Source organism: Chiloscyllium plagiosum, chromosome 19 (genome assembly GCF_004010195.1).
Source record: "Chiloscyllium plagiosum isolate BGI_BamShark_2017 chromosome 19, ASM401019v2, whole genome shotgun sequence".
Classification (NCBI taxonomy): domain Eukaryota; kingdom Metazoa; phylum Chordata; class Chondrichthyes; order Orectolobiformes; family Hemiscylliidae; genus Chiloscyllium; species Chiloscyllium plagiosum.
In genome coordinates this window covers 17,503,021-17,517,841 of record NC_057728.1, presented here as the reverse complement: position 1 = coordinate 17,517,841, position 14,821 = coordinate 17,503,021, and the positions used below count along the sequence as shown (strand labels likewise).

Sequence of the window (14,821 nt, the reverse complement as noted above, 5' to 3'; positions counted from 1 at the left end):
TGAAATATTAATTTTTCAACAATCTTTGTAGGGCTCCAGTGACTGGAACAGACAACCTGAACTATAGAGCTGGAAGCTCTTTTCCAACCCATGTATTCCACAGCATTTGAATCAATATTTAACAGTCTTGTGTAAATTAATTTTTAGAGGGACTGCTGCTCCTGAATCTTCCACAAACATTAGCATACAGCTCATTCACGAGTGGAACACAGATAAAATCCAGCCCATCGTGAAAGTCTCCTCTCACATTCTTGGATGATTTGCTCAGTCATGTAGTAAGGTTGGAAAATGGAAATGTCAGGCTGATGTAGTAAGGGTGAAGAGCATTAATGGATTGGGGAAGGGGAAGCCTCATATTGCACATCATTTCAAAATCCAATCCTGAGTTGACACCAGCTTAAAAAGTGATAAATATTCCCTCAAAGCAACATGCCTCTTTTTGATGAATACAAATTGAAACACTCCACTAAATTAAATATTTCTCTTAGAATGTTGAAAAGAACTTGCTTCAAACTCAACTTTACAACATAAAGTCTCTTTTACACGGGGGTCACAATAATTCAAGGTAAGTATAACCTTCGCAGAGCCATTAAGACAGCCAAGGATCAATACCGATCCAAACCAGAGACCCAGACAGACACCCGGCAACTATGGCACTGACTGAATGACATCACAGGTTCTAAAAAGAGACAGAGCAAGATAGCAAATGATGACATATCCCTCCCAGATCGTCTCAACGCCTTCTATGCGTTGAGCAGAATTTCAGTGGAGAGGTAACGCCTATTCCGAAAAGTCCTGACGAACCTATCCCAACAGTCACTGCATCAGAGGTCAGATCAGTTTTCCTTCATGTGAATCCAAGGAAAGTGATGGGACCAGACGGAGTACCAGGCCGTGCACTCAGAGCATGCGCAGATCAACTGGCAGAGATCTTCTCAGACACATTCAACCTTTCCCTGCAGCAGGCCACTGTCCCTGCCTATTTCAAGAGGGCCAACATTATCCCTGTGCCTAAGAAGGCTCATGCAGCCTGTCTCAATGACTACCGCCCAATGGCCCTAACTTCGGTGGTCATGAAGTGCTTTGAAAGGCCTGTCATGGCATTAATCGATTGCAGCCTCCCCACTACTCTTGACCCACTCCAATTTGCCTATTAGACCAATAGATCCATGTCACATGCCATATCCCTTGCCCTTCACTCTTTCCTAAAACATCTTGACACTAAGAATAGATACGTGAAAACAACTTAGCTCTCAATGCTGGCAAAACCAAGGAACTCATTATTGACTTTCAGCAGGATGTTATTCATGCCCCCCTACACCTTAACAGCACAGAGGTGGAATGAGTGGAGAGTGTCAAGCTCCTGTGAGTGGTCATCCACAACAAGCTTTCTTGGACTCTTGACTTGGACACACTGATTACAAAGGCCCAACAACGTCTCTTCTTCCTCAGGCAGCTGAGAAAATTTGGCATGATGGCGAATACCATTGCCAACTTTTATAGGTGCACCATTGAGAGCATTCTTTCTGGATGTATCAGTACCTGGTATAGCAACTGTACCATTCAAGATCGAAGATGGTTACAGAGAGTGGTGAACTCAGCCCGGACAATCACAAAGGCCAATTTCCATCTCTTGAATCCATCTACCAGGCCCGCTGTCAAGGAAAGGCCGCCAGCATTCTCAAAGATCCATCCCACCCTGGCAATGTTTTTCTACAACCTCTATCATCAGGCAGAATGTACAGAAGCCTGAACACATGCACCAACAGTTTTCAAAACAGTTTCTACCCTACTGTTTTTAGAATAATAAATGAACTCACAAACGCTTAACATTCGTCTGTACCTGTGTTTTTGTTTTTGCCGCTGTTTACCAATTATTTACTTATCTATCTACTTAACTTTGTGATCTTCCTGCATTGCTTGCAAGACAAAGCGTTTCACTTGCCTCGGTACATGTGACAATAAATTCAGTTCAATTCAATATGCAGAAATTTCTGGTTTGCAGGATAGGAGTTTTGACTAGGTCCACTATTTCTCCATCTCCAAATGAACTCTCAGCCTCATGTTTAAAAATCCAATTTGATTTCTACCACGCAAAGCCAGAACTGTAATGACTAAATACTGTTCAAACAGGAGATACTTAAAATATCATAAATTAAATGCTTTATTTCAAGTATTTTTTTCTCTCTAAACAATGCCCACAGTTGGATTCAAACCACTGAAGTCTCCAGTATATGTAACTGCTCTTTTCTTTTAAGAATAAACATTACTTTTTTTTTACTTATTTTGATGACTGTTCGAACAGGACAAGTGTTCTTTTGCAAGTGTTGTTTTTTGCAGAAGTCAAAAGCTGTGATCACACTATACAGTAGTGTTTTATTTAGCGCACTGCACTATTCTTGAGAATAAGCAGAAGTTGCTGTTTGGCAAGATAAAGCAAACCAGTTTCCGGAGAGCAAAAGTCCCTTAAAAGGATAGCCTTATAGTAAGTCTTTCACAGCAATTCTATTTGACAGACTGGTAAATGTAAATGGACAAAAGGGAAGTGAGTTTCTTTGCCTTAGTTCAGGCTGTGGTGAGTTAGTCAGTCAGTTTTGTCTGTCAACAATATGTCATAGTAATAATAGCTTTGCTTGCTTGTGCTTAATTTACACTTCTTTAGAAGCAGAGAAGGTGGACTTCAGCCAGAAGTGCTGCTGGTCATTTCCTGTTCAGCAAATTCTTTTGTATCTGTTTTGCATTGATGTCAATGAAGGCTTTATTGTAGACATAGAACATTACAGCGCAGTACAGGCCCTTCGGCCCTCGATGTTGTGCTGACCTGTAGAACCAAGCTGAAGCCCATCTATCCTACACTATTCAATTTTCATCCACATGCTTGTACAATGACCATTTAAATGCCCTTAAGGTTGGCGAGTCTACTACTGTTGCAGGCATTCTGTTCCATGCCCCTACTACTCTCTGAGTAAAGAAACTAGCTCTGACATCTGTCCTATATCTATCACCCCTCAATTTAAAGCTATGTCCCCTCGTGCTAGCCATCACCATCTAAGGAAAAAGGCTGTCACTGTCCACCCCATCTAACCCTCTGATACCTTGTCTGTCTCAATTAAGTCACCTCTCAACTTTTTCCTCTCTAACAAAAACAGCCTTTCCTTGTAAGACCTTCCCTCCATACCAGGCAACATCCTAGTAAATCTCCTCTGAACCTTTTCCAAAGTCTCCACATCCTTCCTATAATGCAGTGACCAGAACTGTACGCAATATGCCAAGTGTGGCTGCACCAGAATTTTGCACAGCTGCAACATGACCTTGTGGCTCTGAAACTCAATCCCTCTACCAATAAAAGCTAACACACCTTATGCCTTCTCAACAACCCTATCAATCTGGGTGGCAACTTTCAGGGATCTATGTACATGGACACCAAGAATCTTACCATTAGTCCAGTACTCTGCATTCCTTCCAAAGTGAATCACTCCACACGTTTCCACATTAAACTCCATTTGCCACCTCTCAGCCCAGCACTGCAGCTTATCTATGACCCTCTGAAACCTGCAACATCCTTCAGCACTATACACAACTCCACCAACCTTAGTGTCATCCGCAAATTTACTAAACCATTCCACTACACCCTTGTCCAGATCGTTTATAAAAATGACAAACAGCAGTGGCCCCAAAACAGATCCTTGCTGTACAACACTAGTAACTGAACTCCAGGTTGAACATTTCCCATTAACCATCAGCCTCTGTCTTCTTTCAGCTAGCCAACTTCTGATCCAAACCACTAAATTACCCTCAATCCCATACCTCGTTATTTTGTGCAAAAGCTGATCGTGGGGAACCCTGTCAGACACTTTACTGAAATCCATATACACCACATCAACCGCTTTACCCTCATCCATGGCTAACTTGTAACTCTCAAGTGCTCTGATTCTTCACGTCTCATCCTAACATAAGCCATCTACTTCCTCTTGACAAGAGATTCAACTTCTTTAGTAAACCAGGGCTCCCTCGCTTGACCACTTCTTCCCTGCCTGACGGGTACATACTTATCAAGGACATGCAGAAACTGTTCTTGAATAAGTTCCACATTTCAATTGTGCCCATCCCCTGCAGTTTCCTTCCCCATTCTGTGCATCCTAAATCTTGTCTAATCAGATCATGATTGCCTTTCCCCCAGCAATAACTCCTGCCCTGTGTTATATACCAATGTCTTTCCATTGCTGAAGTAAACATAATCAAATTGAGGTCACTATCACCAAAGTGTTCACCTACCTCCAAATCTAACACCTGGCCAGGTTCATTACCCAGTAGCAAATCCAATGTGGTTTCTCCTCTTGTTGGCTTGTCTATATACTGTGTCAGGAAACCATCCTGCACATATTGGACAAAAACTGACCCAAAAACTGGCTCAAACTATATTATTTCCAGTCAATATTTGGAAAGTTAAAGTTCCCCTGTTACTCTCGCTCCTATGCAGAATAATCTTTGCCTATCCTTTCCTCTACATCTCTGGAACTCTCAGAGGCCAGAGAAAATTCCCAACAGAGTGACTTCCCCTTTCCTGTTTCTAACCTCAGCCCATAAAACCTCAATAGACGAGTCTTCAAATGTCCTTTCTGCCACCATAATACTGTCCTTGACTAACAATACCACACCTCACCCTCTTTTGCTATCCTCTCTGTTCTTACTGAAACATCTAAATCCCGGAATCTGTAACAACCATTCCTGCCCCTGCTCTATCCATGTCTCCGAAATGGCCACAACATCGAAGTCCCAGGTACCAGTTCACCCACCTTATTCCGGATACTCCTGGCACACTTCAAATCACATTCCTGCTTGCCAGTGAACCCTTGCGATATTGAAACCATATTTCTGACTTCACTACTCTCAATCTCCTGGACACTGGAACTACAATTTAGGTTCCCATCCTCCTCTGAATTAGTTTAAACCCTCCCGAGTAGCATCAGCAAATGTACTCCCAGCATATTGATTATAATATTCTGAAAGATTGAAAAAACTGGTAGCACAAGATTATAAAGAGTAAATGGCTTCAAATGCCACAGATCTATAGCTGTTTGTAAAGCAAATATTGAACCAACAGTCACAGTCATGCTTTACCAAATATTTAACAACTGAGCGGGCAGAGCCTGAAAAACAATGTTGGACAGCAACGATTTTGTATATAATCAATAGGACCTCTGGTTTATGGCAATTTATGAAATTAATTTCTGATTTAATACGTGGGATTTGAACAGTGCTTCCACCTGTTTACAATTACATTCGTCATCTGTTTATGATGACAAAGTTGAATTTTGATTTTATTACACAGGTTCAAAGAAAATTCACCTGTGCTATTAGACAATGCTGCTCAATTTTCCTGTGACAAATAGAAGTCACGAACGTAGCTGTGCTGTAAAGAACAGATGGAGGTCACACGATGAGCTCTGATAAGGGCCCTGTCACCCAACACTACTGCTTTCCTAATAAAACATGTAGCTGTTTATTAAGTATGCCTACAACCATCCTTTCTGGCAACCTGTGCTTGTTACTAATTATTCACTCAGTCTTTTAACAGCTGTCCTAAATTTGTCCTTTACCACAGATTTATCTATTTGTACTTTCTCAGTTTGCTGCCCTGTTGTATTTGAAAATATTGTTCTCTATTTTCTTTCCCTATCTCTTTAATTACCTGGATGAATGATAAATTATCAAGCTCCTTTTCTTTCAATGACTAATTGCTACGTGGAACCTGATGGTTATTGAACTGCTGGGAAATTTTAATTTTTAAGTGAGATCAAGGAATTCTCCTGCTTTATTTCTTAATATTGGAAGACAAGGAGATAGTTTGCAAACCTCCCGTCAGGTGACTGGTTTGAAGATAGGTAAAATTGCATTTGGTTTTGTAGCAGGCATGTGCTTTAGTGCTCAGTAATTTTGTATTCCATACTTCTCATGGTTTTCAATGAATCAATGAAATGTGCATTACATTTTTGATGCTTGGAAAAGACCAGGTCAAAATTAATTCCTCAGCCCCAGACCAAAAGGGCTACAGTTCTGGAATCCACAGATAGTCCTCAAAATGATTATCTTCAAATCAAAGTCAACTTGGGGAGCAATGGCACATTATACTCTCCTTCGTCAACAGGAGAGAAAAGAACATGAGGATTAAGACAGACGATGATTCTCCCATACATTTCTCCTCTGGGTAATCTCAGTTGACTAAGTTATAGAAAAGGATTGTGACTATGTTACGAGCCAACTTTTTAAAATTAAAGATATCAGGAAGAGGAAGTGATTTGACACCATATACTATACAAATGAACCTAGATACCAGGACTAAGATTGGGTTAGTATACTTCCATATCCGCCACAGATTCACCTGCACCTCCACCCACATCATCTACTGCATCCGCTGCAGCCGGTGTGGCCTCCTCTATATTGGGGAGACAGGCCGCCTACTTGCGGAGCGATTCAGAGAGCACCTCTGGGCCACCCGGACGAACCAACCCAATCACCCTGTAGCACAGCATTTCAACTCCCCCTCCCACTCCACCGAGGATATGCAGGTCATTGGACTCATCCACCGCCAAACCACAACAACGCGACGGTCGGAGGAGGAGCGTCTTATCTTCCGACTGGGAACCCTCCAACCACAGGGGATGAACTTGGACTTCACCAGTTTCTTCATCCCCCCTCCCCCCACCTTGTCTCAGCCGAATCCCTCCAGCCCGGCACCGCCTTCCTGACCTGCAGTCTTCTTCTTGACCTCTCCGCCTCCACCCTACTCCGACCTATCACCCTCACCTTGACCTCTTTCCACCTATCACATTTCCAACGCCCCTCCTCCAAGTCCCTCCTCCCTACCTTTTATCTTCTCCTGCTGAACACTCTCTGCTCATTCCTGAAGAAGGGCATGTGCCCGAAACGTCGAATCTTCTGTTCCCTAGATGCTGCCTGACCTGCTGTGCTGTTCCAGCAATAAAGTTTCAGCTTAGTATACATCACTCATTGTGTGTAAACATGTATTGATTTTACTCAAGACCTACCATCAGGCTGAACAGATCCTTTGCTGTACCAACATTGCAAAAGAATTATTGTTAAAATAAACTTGAAATCATGTCAGAATAAGTAACCATCTCCTTCTTTGGTTTCCATAGTTACCTCAAGTACGAGTGTTTCCACACACACATTTTGCGGAAGGTCAATGTCAGGATTGAAGTGTTTCACAATGGCGACCAAAAGATGCAATGTGGAGACCAAATCCTTTTTATGGATTACTGAAAGGGAAAGGAAACAACAGCGAACAATAGACCAAACAATAGTTTTGACTTGAGTTACACAGAACAAGTGGACAGGATTTCCAAATCAGTATTCTGTGCTTCTGAAGAGCTGGGACTATGCGAGCTACAATAAATATTACCTTGATTCTTCTCACCTTTAACATGGGCCCCAATCATGATTCACTCATCAGTGTGACTTTAACAGATTGGAAATTACTGTCAGTCCCATTTTTATAATTATTTATGGAAACAACATATGGGAATGCCATGAGCAGGTCAAGGAGTTCTATTAAAGTATAATTATCGGTCCAACAGATTTATTAAGCTTGTCGTGCTGCAGACAAGTACTTGTCTTCCACTACACAACTACACATAGCTGTATGGTTAAGACAAGAAGCTCGATATTTACAGAGCTCTGCCCCATTACTCTGAGAGTCAGATATGTTCCATTGTAGCAGATTCTGAAGAAATTACCCAGGAGATCAAATTTACCTCTGGGCAAGTGTCCCACACCTGGAACCCTCTGTAAGTGGTCATTAAAACCAGAATCTTCAGAGGGTTCAGACAAAATTAAGTAAAGTAGTTACTCAGGTAAAGTTTGACTATTAAATACATAGCACAACCCTGGAGTAGCTATGAAACAGTCTCCATACTTACATATTTCCAAATAGTCCACCCCCGGGACACTTACATTTCCTTCCCCCAAGGCCATGGTTTACCTTCTTCTGAGTGTGCTGCTGTATGAAAGAACAGTCTTATAGAAGTAAAACTCCACATTCCTGAGGGAGACCTGAGTGGAATCTCATCTCAGGAATGTGGGGCTCCCTCATGTCATGAAATAAAGGGGATGGACTGCCATTTCCTGGATAATTTGGTCCATTACTATCATTCTTTGCACAGGTTATTGAATTACCATGAAAATTTTCCTTTCCTCAAAATGTCGATTCCAAACCAAACAATTCATTGATTCACATAAATGGAATAATTATTCTGAACACCAAAATGGTAGGTGATATCAGCTGGCCATGACAGTTTTCAGGATTCATCTGCCCCTGTGCCCCAGACTGAGTGAGAGATATTTGGGCAATGCCACTTTTGTGATGGGCAGCTGCTGCTGCTGATGTTCCATCACTGAGTAGCAATGTCACACAGCAGCACTGTGTCCCTGTGTGCCCACTCACAAGCCACCCTAACAGTGATGCTCACAATGAACACAACATTTCATAAACAGGGGGAATAAACCAGTACACAACCTGAAACACTGAGCCATATATTAACTTTCCTCTTTAATATATGAAATTATAACACACTTTCTTATTTTTCTATAAATAAAGATATTAAAACACATTTTGTAATGCTATGATATGTCTGAGTCTTAAATAGACGTTGCCTCATTACTGACTAGCACCAAAATAAAATAGCTCTGGTTTAAGACTTAATTAGAATTAACAAAATTTAATTCATCTAAGCTGGACGCTCTGAGTGAAGAGCTTCTCATTGTAGTTCAATCTCAATCCAGCAGAGAATGGCAACATGTTGCTGCCTGACCACCTGCACTTAAACAGTGAGAAAACTGAATGGAACACCTACACACAGCACTAAGTCACAAAGTGCTTTTTAGCAGCAGTGCTTTTGAAGTTACCTCATTTGCATACCCAACTGTGTCATCAATTGCCACCATCGTGCACAAAGTAACGAGCCATGACTAATCTTGAACTTCAGTGACTTGCTTTAACACCCCATGTACAGTTTCCAGTAGTAAGAAATACAAGTGAAAAAGGTCATTCAGAGGAGGGACAAACACAGAAAAAGTTGTTGAATTACATGTGTGGGATATAATCACAAAATACTGAAATCTGCAGATGCAAAGAACTTTCAGAATCTTACAAACCACAAGACTCACCCTCTAACCCACTCCCTACATCACTAACACTTACAGGCAGTGAAGCCAGATGCCCTTCTGACTTTTGATTAATGATCACAAAATAGATCTTCACTCTCATTTTATCCTCTAATCCTTCTGCTGATTTATTGGATGCTGTTTGAGTCACTCCCTTCATTAACTATCTTGCAACTTCTTATGCCTCCAGCCCTCACCCTTTCTTCTGCCTGGTTTTAATTCCTCATTGCAATCCCTCATCAGTCATCCACCACTCAGCAGCCATCAGACGTCTCGCCCTCAACAGTCTGACTCAATGCATGCTCCTTTCCAGCTTCATAATGTTTTTCCTGCACTTAGCCAAGAACCAGTCAATGGATTGAGATAAAAACCAAAGAAAAACTGCAGATGCCGTAAATCAGAAACAAAAAAAAAAGAAATTGCTGCAAAAGCAGTTCTGAGGTAGGGTCAATCGACCTGAAACGTTAACTCTGCTGTCTCTCCACAGGTGCTGCCAGACCTGCTGAACTTCTCCAACAATTTTTGGTTTTGAATGGATTGAGGTAAATAGTTTACCAGCTGACATTCGGTGATCTACATTATAGTATATTTTAATATGAAACAGAGGGCATGTAAACTGTAATTAAAGCTCATCTGCATTCTGCTAAATACTTACATTCAGTACTCCAGTTCAGATTATGATCATCTGTAATTTGTAGAAGTTGGTTTACAGTATCCAATATGACACGTAGTTTCTGTTTCTGTGCATTGGCAGACACAGCAATTTCCTCCACATCCAGCTTGATGTTTCCTAAATGTGCTAATGGAGAGATACAGGGAAAATAAAAACTTTCTGATTGAAACTGAACTCTTGGCTGTGTAGATACATATAGGCCTACGAGCTATTGCTCTGTCTTTCTACAGCTACAAGAAGCATTTGCCTTGCATTATTAAAACAGATGCTTATTCTCATACTTTCTCATTTCTAATGTTTACAGCTACAATTCTAGCCATTAAGTTCAAGTGAATCACAACTCAATTGCTATTATCAAACAAATTTGAAGATTGGGAAGTGCTCATCAGTTCTGGGTTAATTATAGTCTACTCTGATATGGAGCCTGGGACTTTTCTTAACACTCTCTTGTTCAATTTGTCCTCAGCTATACTTCACTTATGCACATTTAAAGAGGACTGTTCCACAGAGCCCAACACCTTTAACTTTGAACCTTTGGCATCCACAACATTATGATCAAGACTTCTCAATTGTTACCTTACTTTCATCTCAATTGTTTGCACTATCAGTTCCCAGGACTTGGTCAAGAAACGCACCCTTCCCTGTTTAAAAACACATGGATTCAGGAAGTAATCCAAAATATTGTCTAAAGTCAGTTTCCAATTTGACCACATGCATTTCCTTTACACCAGACAATGTTTGTGGCAAGGAAACAAACAAAATGCCATACAGAGCAACAGAACTGAAGCACACTGGGTCTTGATAGGCTTACCTAGCAGATGGTGTAGTACTAATCCATCATATAGGTCTTCCTCCAATGATTGGACAACAATATGATCCTGCTTCAATGTAGCATTGATCCAGTCAATGAGAAACTGAGAAGAGGCAATAAGAGCTGGTTCGGCAGTTCATAAGCAAATAAATTCCAAACTGCTTTTTAAATTAAATGGCACAATATCTAGTGGCGTAATAAAAAAGCTAATAAAAAGCTGACATTTGCATGAAGTTTTCATCCGCAAATATTATTCTCTATTGTCAAATTTTCCATTATAAATTTAGCATTTATCATAAAAAAGCTTTCTCTATGTTAACTAGCTGCTTTAAAGGGTGAGATTTCAAAGTAAACACTATGCTATCTGTCCATACAAAATACTCAAAATATTTTCACATTTCTAATTCCTCATGTCAGATAGCATCCCAGCTTTCTTGCTCTGTATTCTCCTTATAACTTGGAGCCAAAATCTGTTGCACAGTAGCAATCCACAAGTTAATCTCAACCAGATGGTTGAAGAATAACAAATATGTATAAACACAAAAAGACTTCAAACCAGGGAGTCATAGCATAATTGACCATACAACCAGAGAGAAGCAATTCAGCCTTTCAGATATGCACCAGCTCTTTGCAAGAGCAACTTTCCTGATGCCTGCTTTTTATTCCCCTGGAGACTTGCAATCCTTTCCTTTACAGGTAATTATCAAATGCTCTTTTGAAAGCTATGACTGAATCAACGTCAACAAAATTCTCAGGCTGTGCATTTCACTCGCCATGTAAAATGTTGTCCCTTACCCCTTGAGTTTTTAAAAACTGAAATCAGTGTCCTGTGGTTTTTGACCATTCTGCCAATGGGAATAGTTTCACTCCATCTACTCTGCCCAAACCCTCGAATGTCAGACTGAGAAGAGAGATGTAAAAGCTGAAGCTGAAAATCAGATTGCAGGAGAGAAGGGACTACCAGGGGTATGGGTCAGGAGGTGAAATGGAGAGGCATTCAGGGGAAAGGTCAAAGGAATGAACTAGAAGAGTGAAGGTTAGGGGCAGTGATTTGAAATAGAGTGCATTGGTGCACGTGGAGGGCAGGGGTTACAGAAACCAGAATGAAATAGAAACATAGAAAATAGTAGCAGGAGTAGGCCATTTAGCCCATCGATCTCACTCCACCATTCAACATGATCAGGGCTGACCCTGTTTCTCAATGCCATACCCCACCCCCCATTCTCCCCATATACTTTGACATCAATAACATGTAGAAATCTATTTATTCTTTGAATATATTCCGTGACCTAGCTTTATATGATAGAGATTTATGAAGTTTCACTACCCTTTGAGGGAAGGACTTTCTCCTCATCTTAGTCAAAATAGGGTGCATCGTATCCTGAGAGCCTGACCCCTCGTTCTGGACCCTCTGACCAAATGCAACATCATCCTTGATCCAGTCTGTCTATCCCAGTCAGAATTTTACATGTTTCAATGAGATCCCTTCTTATTCTACTGACATCCAGTCAACGCAGGCCTAGTTGATCTCTCTTCACAGTACAAACCTGCCAACCCAAGAATCAGTCTGATGAACATGCGTTGCACTGCCTCGATGGCAAGTATAGACTTTTCTCTGAAATGAGACCAAGCCTGCATGCAATGCTCCAGGTGTGGTCTCATCAAGGCTCTCTACAGCTGAAATAAGACTTCCTTGTTCCTGCAATCAAAGCTTTTCTGTGCAATGAAGACCAATATACCATTTACCTTCCTAACTGCTTGTAACACATGCATGCTCGCTTTTGGCGACAAGAATAACCAGGTTCCTTTATGCATCAACGTTTCCCAATTTATACCATTTAAATAGTACTCTGCCATTCATCTTTTCTGACTGAAGTGGACAGCTTCACACTTATCAATATTTTATAGCATCTGCCATGCATTTGTTCACTCATTCTACTTAATTAAATCACACTGAAGCCTCTTTACATCCTCCTGAGCACTCTCACTCCCTGTTTTTGGCAAAGTGGACATTTGATTACCTTACCCAAAACATTAATGTACATCATGAAGAACTAGGGCCCAAGTACCTCACATATCCTGCCTTCTACTCTGAAAAAGACACATTTATTCCTACTCTATTCCCTGTCTGCTAACAAATTCTCCATTTATGCTGGCATTTTATCAACTATGTGTGCTTTGATTTTACACTTTAACTTCTCATGTGGGACTTTTTCAAACAATTTAACATTTTGTTTTTAAAGTTACAAATGCCATGTAAAGTTCTTTTAAAAATGAACCTGGAGACCATTATCCTGAAGCTGGTCCTGACTTCAGTGTTCAGACATGTGATGGACCACTGAGATTTCAAAAGGGCAAGTGGGCTATTAAGTGTCACTCAATCCCAAAGTGTTTAGGATTTAGAAGTAAAATCAATAGAAATCTGACCTTTTCCCCAGACAGATAAAGGTCTACATGTTCATCTCAATCTATATTGTGAGTGGTCACAATAAAAACAGAAGGAAGGTGAAGTTTTTACCGTCATTAATTGATCCAATTTCGGATCCTTGAGTGAATTTGGTTGTATAAATTTTCTCCTTTCACCTGTGAAAGCAAAAAGAGATATCCAAATAAACAGTAAATCAATAAAGTAACATTTCTTCTCAGCATATTCCACTGAGCCAATACAGTCAGGAATTGTTTGCAAGTGACAAACCATTGCATGCAATGGCCAATGTCAGTATCAATTATATAGGTCATTTTGGGCTTTACCAGCAATTTTGAGCAGTACGATCAGACGTAGGATTAAGTCCGCAATTTACAAACAGCTGTTTATAAAGCTGACGAGCTTGTAGCAACCAGAAAATGGCAAACTCACTGGGTGAAACCCACAGGCGTAGGGGTGCAGACCATTCAGAAGCCCTTTTAAATATAGGAGCTTTGGCATAAATCAGTTACATAGCATCATTTGCAGAAACTGGTGCAGGAAATAAAATTAACATTTAAAATATTAAATATAATAGACATATTACACAGAATCACTACTGGACAGAAGATGACCGTTCAGCTCAGTGGTACCAGACACCGGCTGATGTCTGCTTTGGTTCATCTGGAAGAATTATGACTTAGTGCCATTGTCCTGCCTTTTCCCCATACACTTTCACAGTGTTGCTATTCAAATAATCATCCAATGCCCTCTTGAATGCTTTAATTGAACCTCACTCCAAGCAGTTTTCCAAATCTGACCACTTGTTGTGTGAAAACATTTTTCTCACACAATTTTTGCAAACCATTTTAAATCTTTGTGCTGTCATCCTCACTCATCTTATAAACAGGATTGGGATTTTTTTTATTCACTATGTACTTTATCCAGACCTGTCACGATTTTGAAAAGCTCCAAAAGATCTCCTCTTAGCCTTCTTCTCTCCAAGAAGAACACTCCCTATGCTTTCCAATCTATCCTCATACTGAGCCCAGCTTTGACAAAGGTCAGTTAGACTCGAAACGTCAGCTCTTTTTCTCTCCTTACAGATGCTGCCAGACCTGCTGAGATTTTCCAGCATTTTCTCTTTATCCTCATACTGAGGGTTCTCATCCTAAGAACTATTCTCATAATCCCTTTGCATCTCTCTAAAACATTTGTGTCCTTCTTGTAGTGTAGCATTCAGAATCGAACACAATATTCCAGTTGAAGTCTAACTAGTATAAATTCAGCATATCCTCCTTGTTCTTGTCTTTGGTGCCCTATTAATAAAGCTCAGGATACAATATGCTTTAATAACTGCTCTCTCTGCCTGTCATAGAGTCATAGAGACGTACAGCATGGAAACAGACCCTTCGGTCCAACTCGTCCATGCCGACCAGATATCCCAACCCAATCTAATTCCACCTGCCAGCACCCGGCCCATATCCCTCCAAATCCTTCCTATTCATATACTCATCCAGATGCCTCTTAAATGCTGCAATTGTACCAGCCTCCACCACTTCCTCTGGCAGCTCATTCCATAAATGTACCACCCTCTGCGTGAAAAGGTTGCCCCTTAGGTCTCTTTTATATCTTTCCCCTCTCACCATAAACCTATGCCCTCTAGTTCTGGACTCCCCGACCCCAGGGAAAAGACTTTGTCTATTTATCCTATCCATGCCCCTCATAACTTTGTAAACCTCTATAAGGT

The 14,821-nt window shown here is 40.8% G+C and overlaps 1 protein-coding gene across 2 annotated transcripts in view; it reads right to left on the bottom strand.

Annotated features, from left to right (window-relative positions):
• parvg (parvin, gamma) overlaps positions 1-14,821 on the bottom strand; it is a 46,470-nt gene that overhangs the window by 20,856 nt on the left and 10,793 nt on the right. For both annotated transcript variants that reach the window (XM_043709210.1, XM_043709211.1), the window contains 4 exons: positions 13,186-13,250; positions 10,668-10,770; positions 9,839-9,982; positions 7,165-7,280 (listed from right to left, as the gene is read on the bottom strand). In XM_043709210.1, the coding sequence (XP_043565145.1) occupies positions 7,165-7,280; positions 9,839-9,982; positions 10,668-10,770; positions 13,186-13,250 (428 nt within the window). The remainder of the gene's footprint in view (positions 1-7,164; positions 7,281-9,838; positions 9,983-10,667; positions 10,771-13,185; positions 13,251-14,821) is intronic.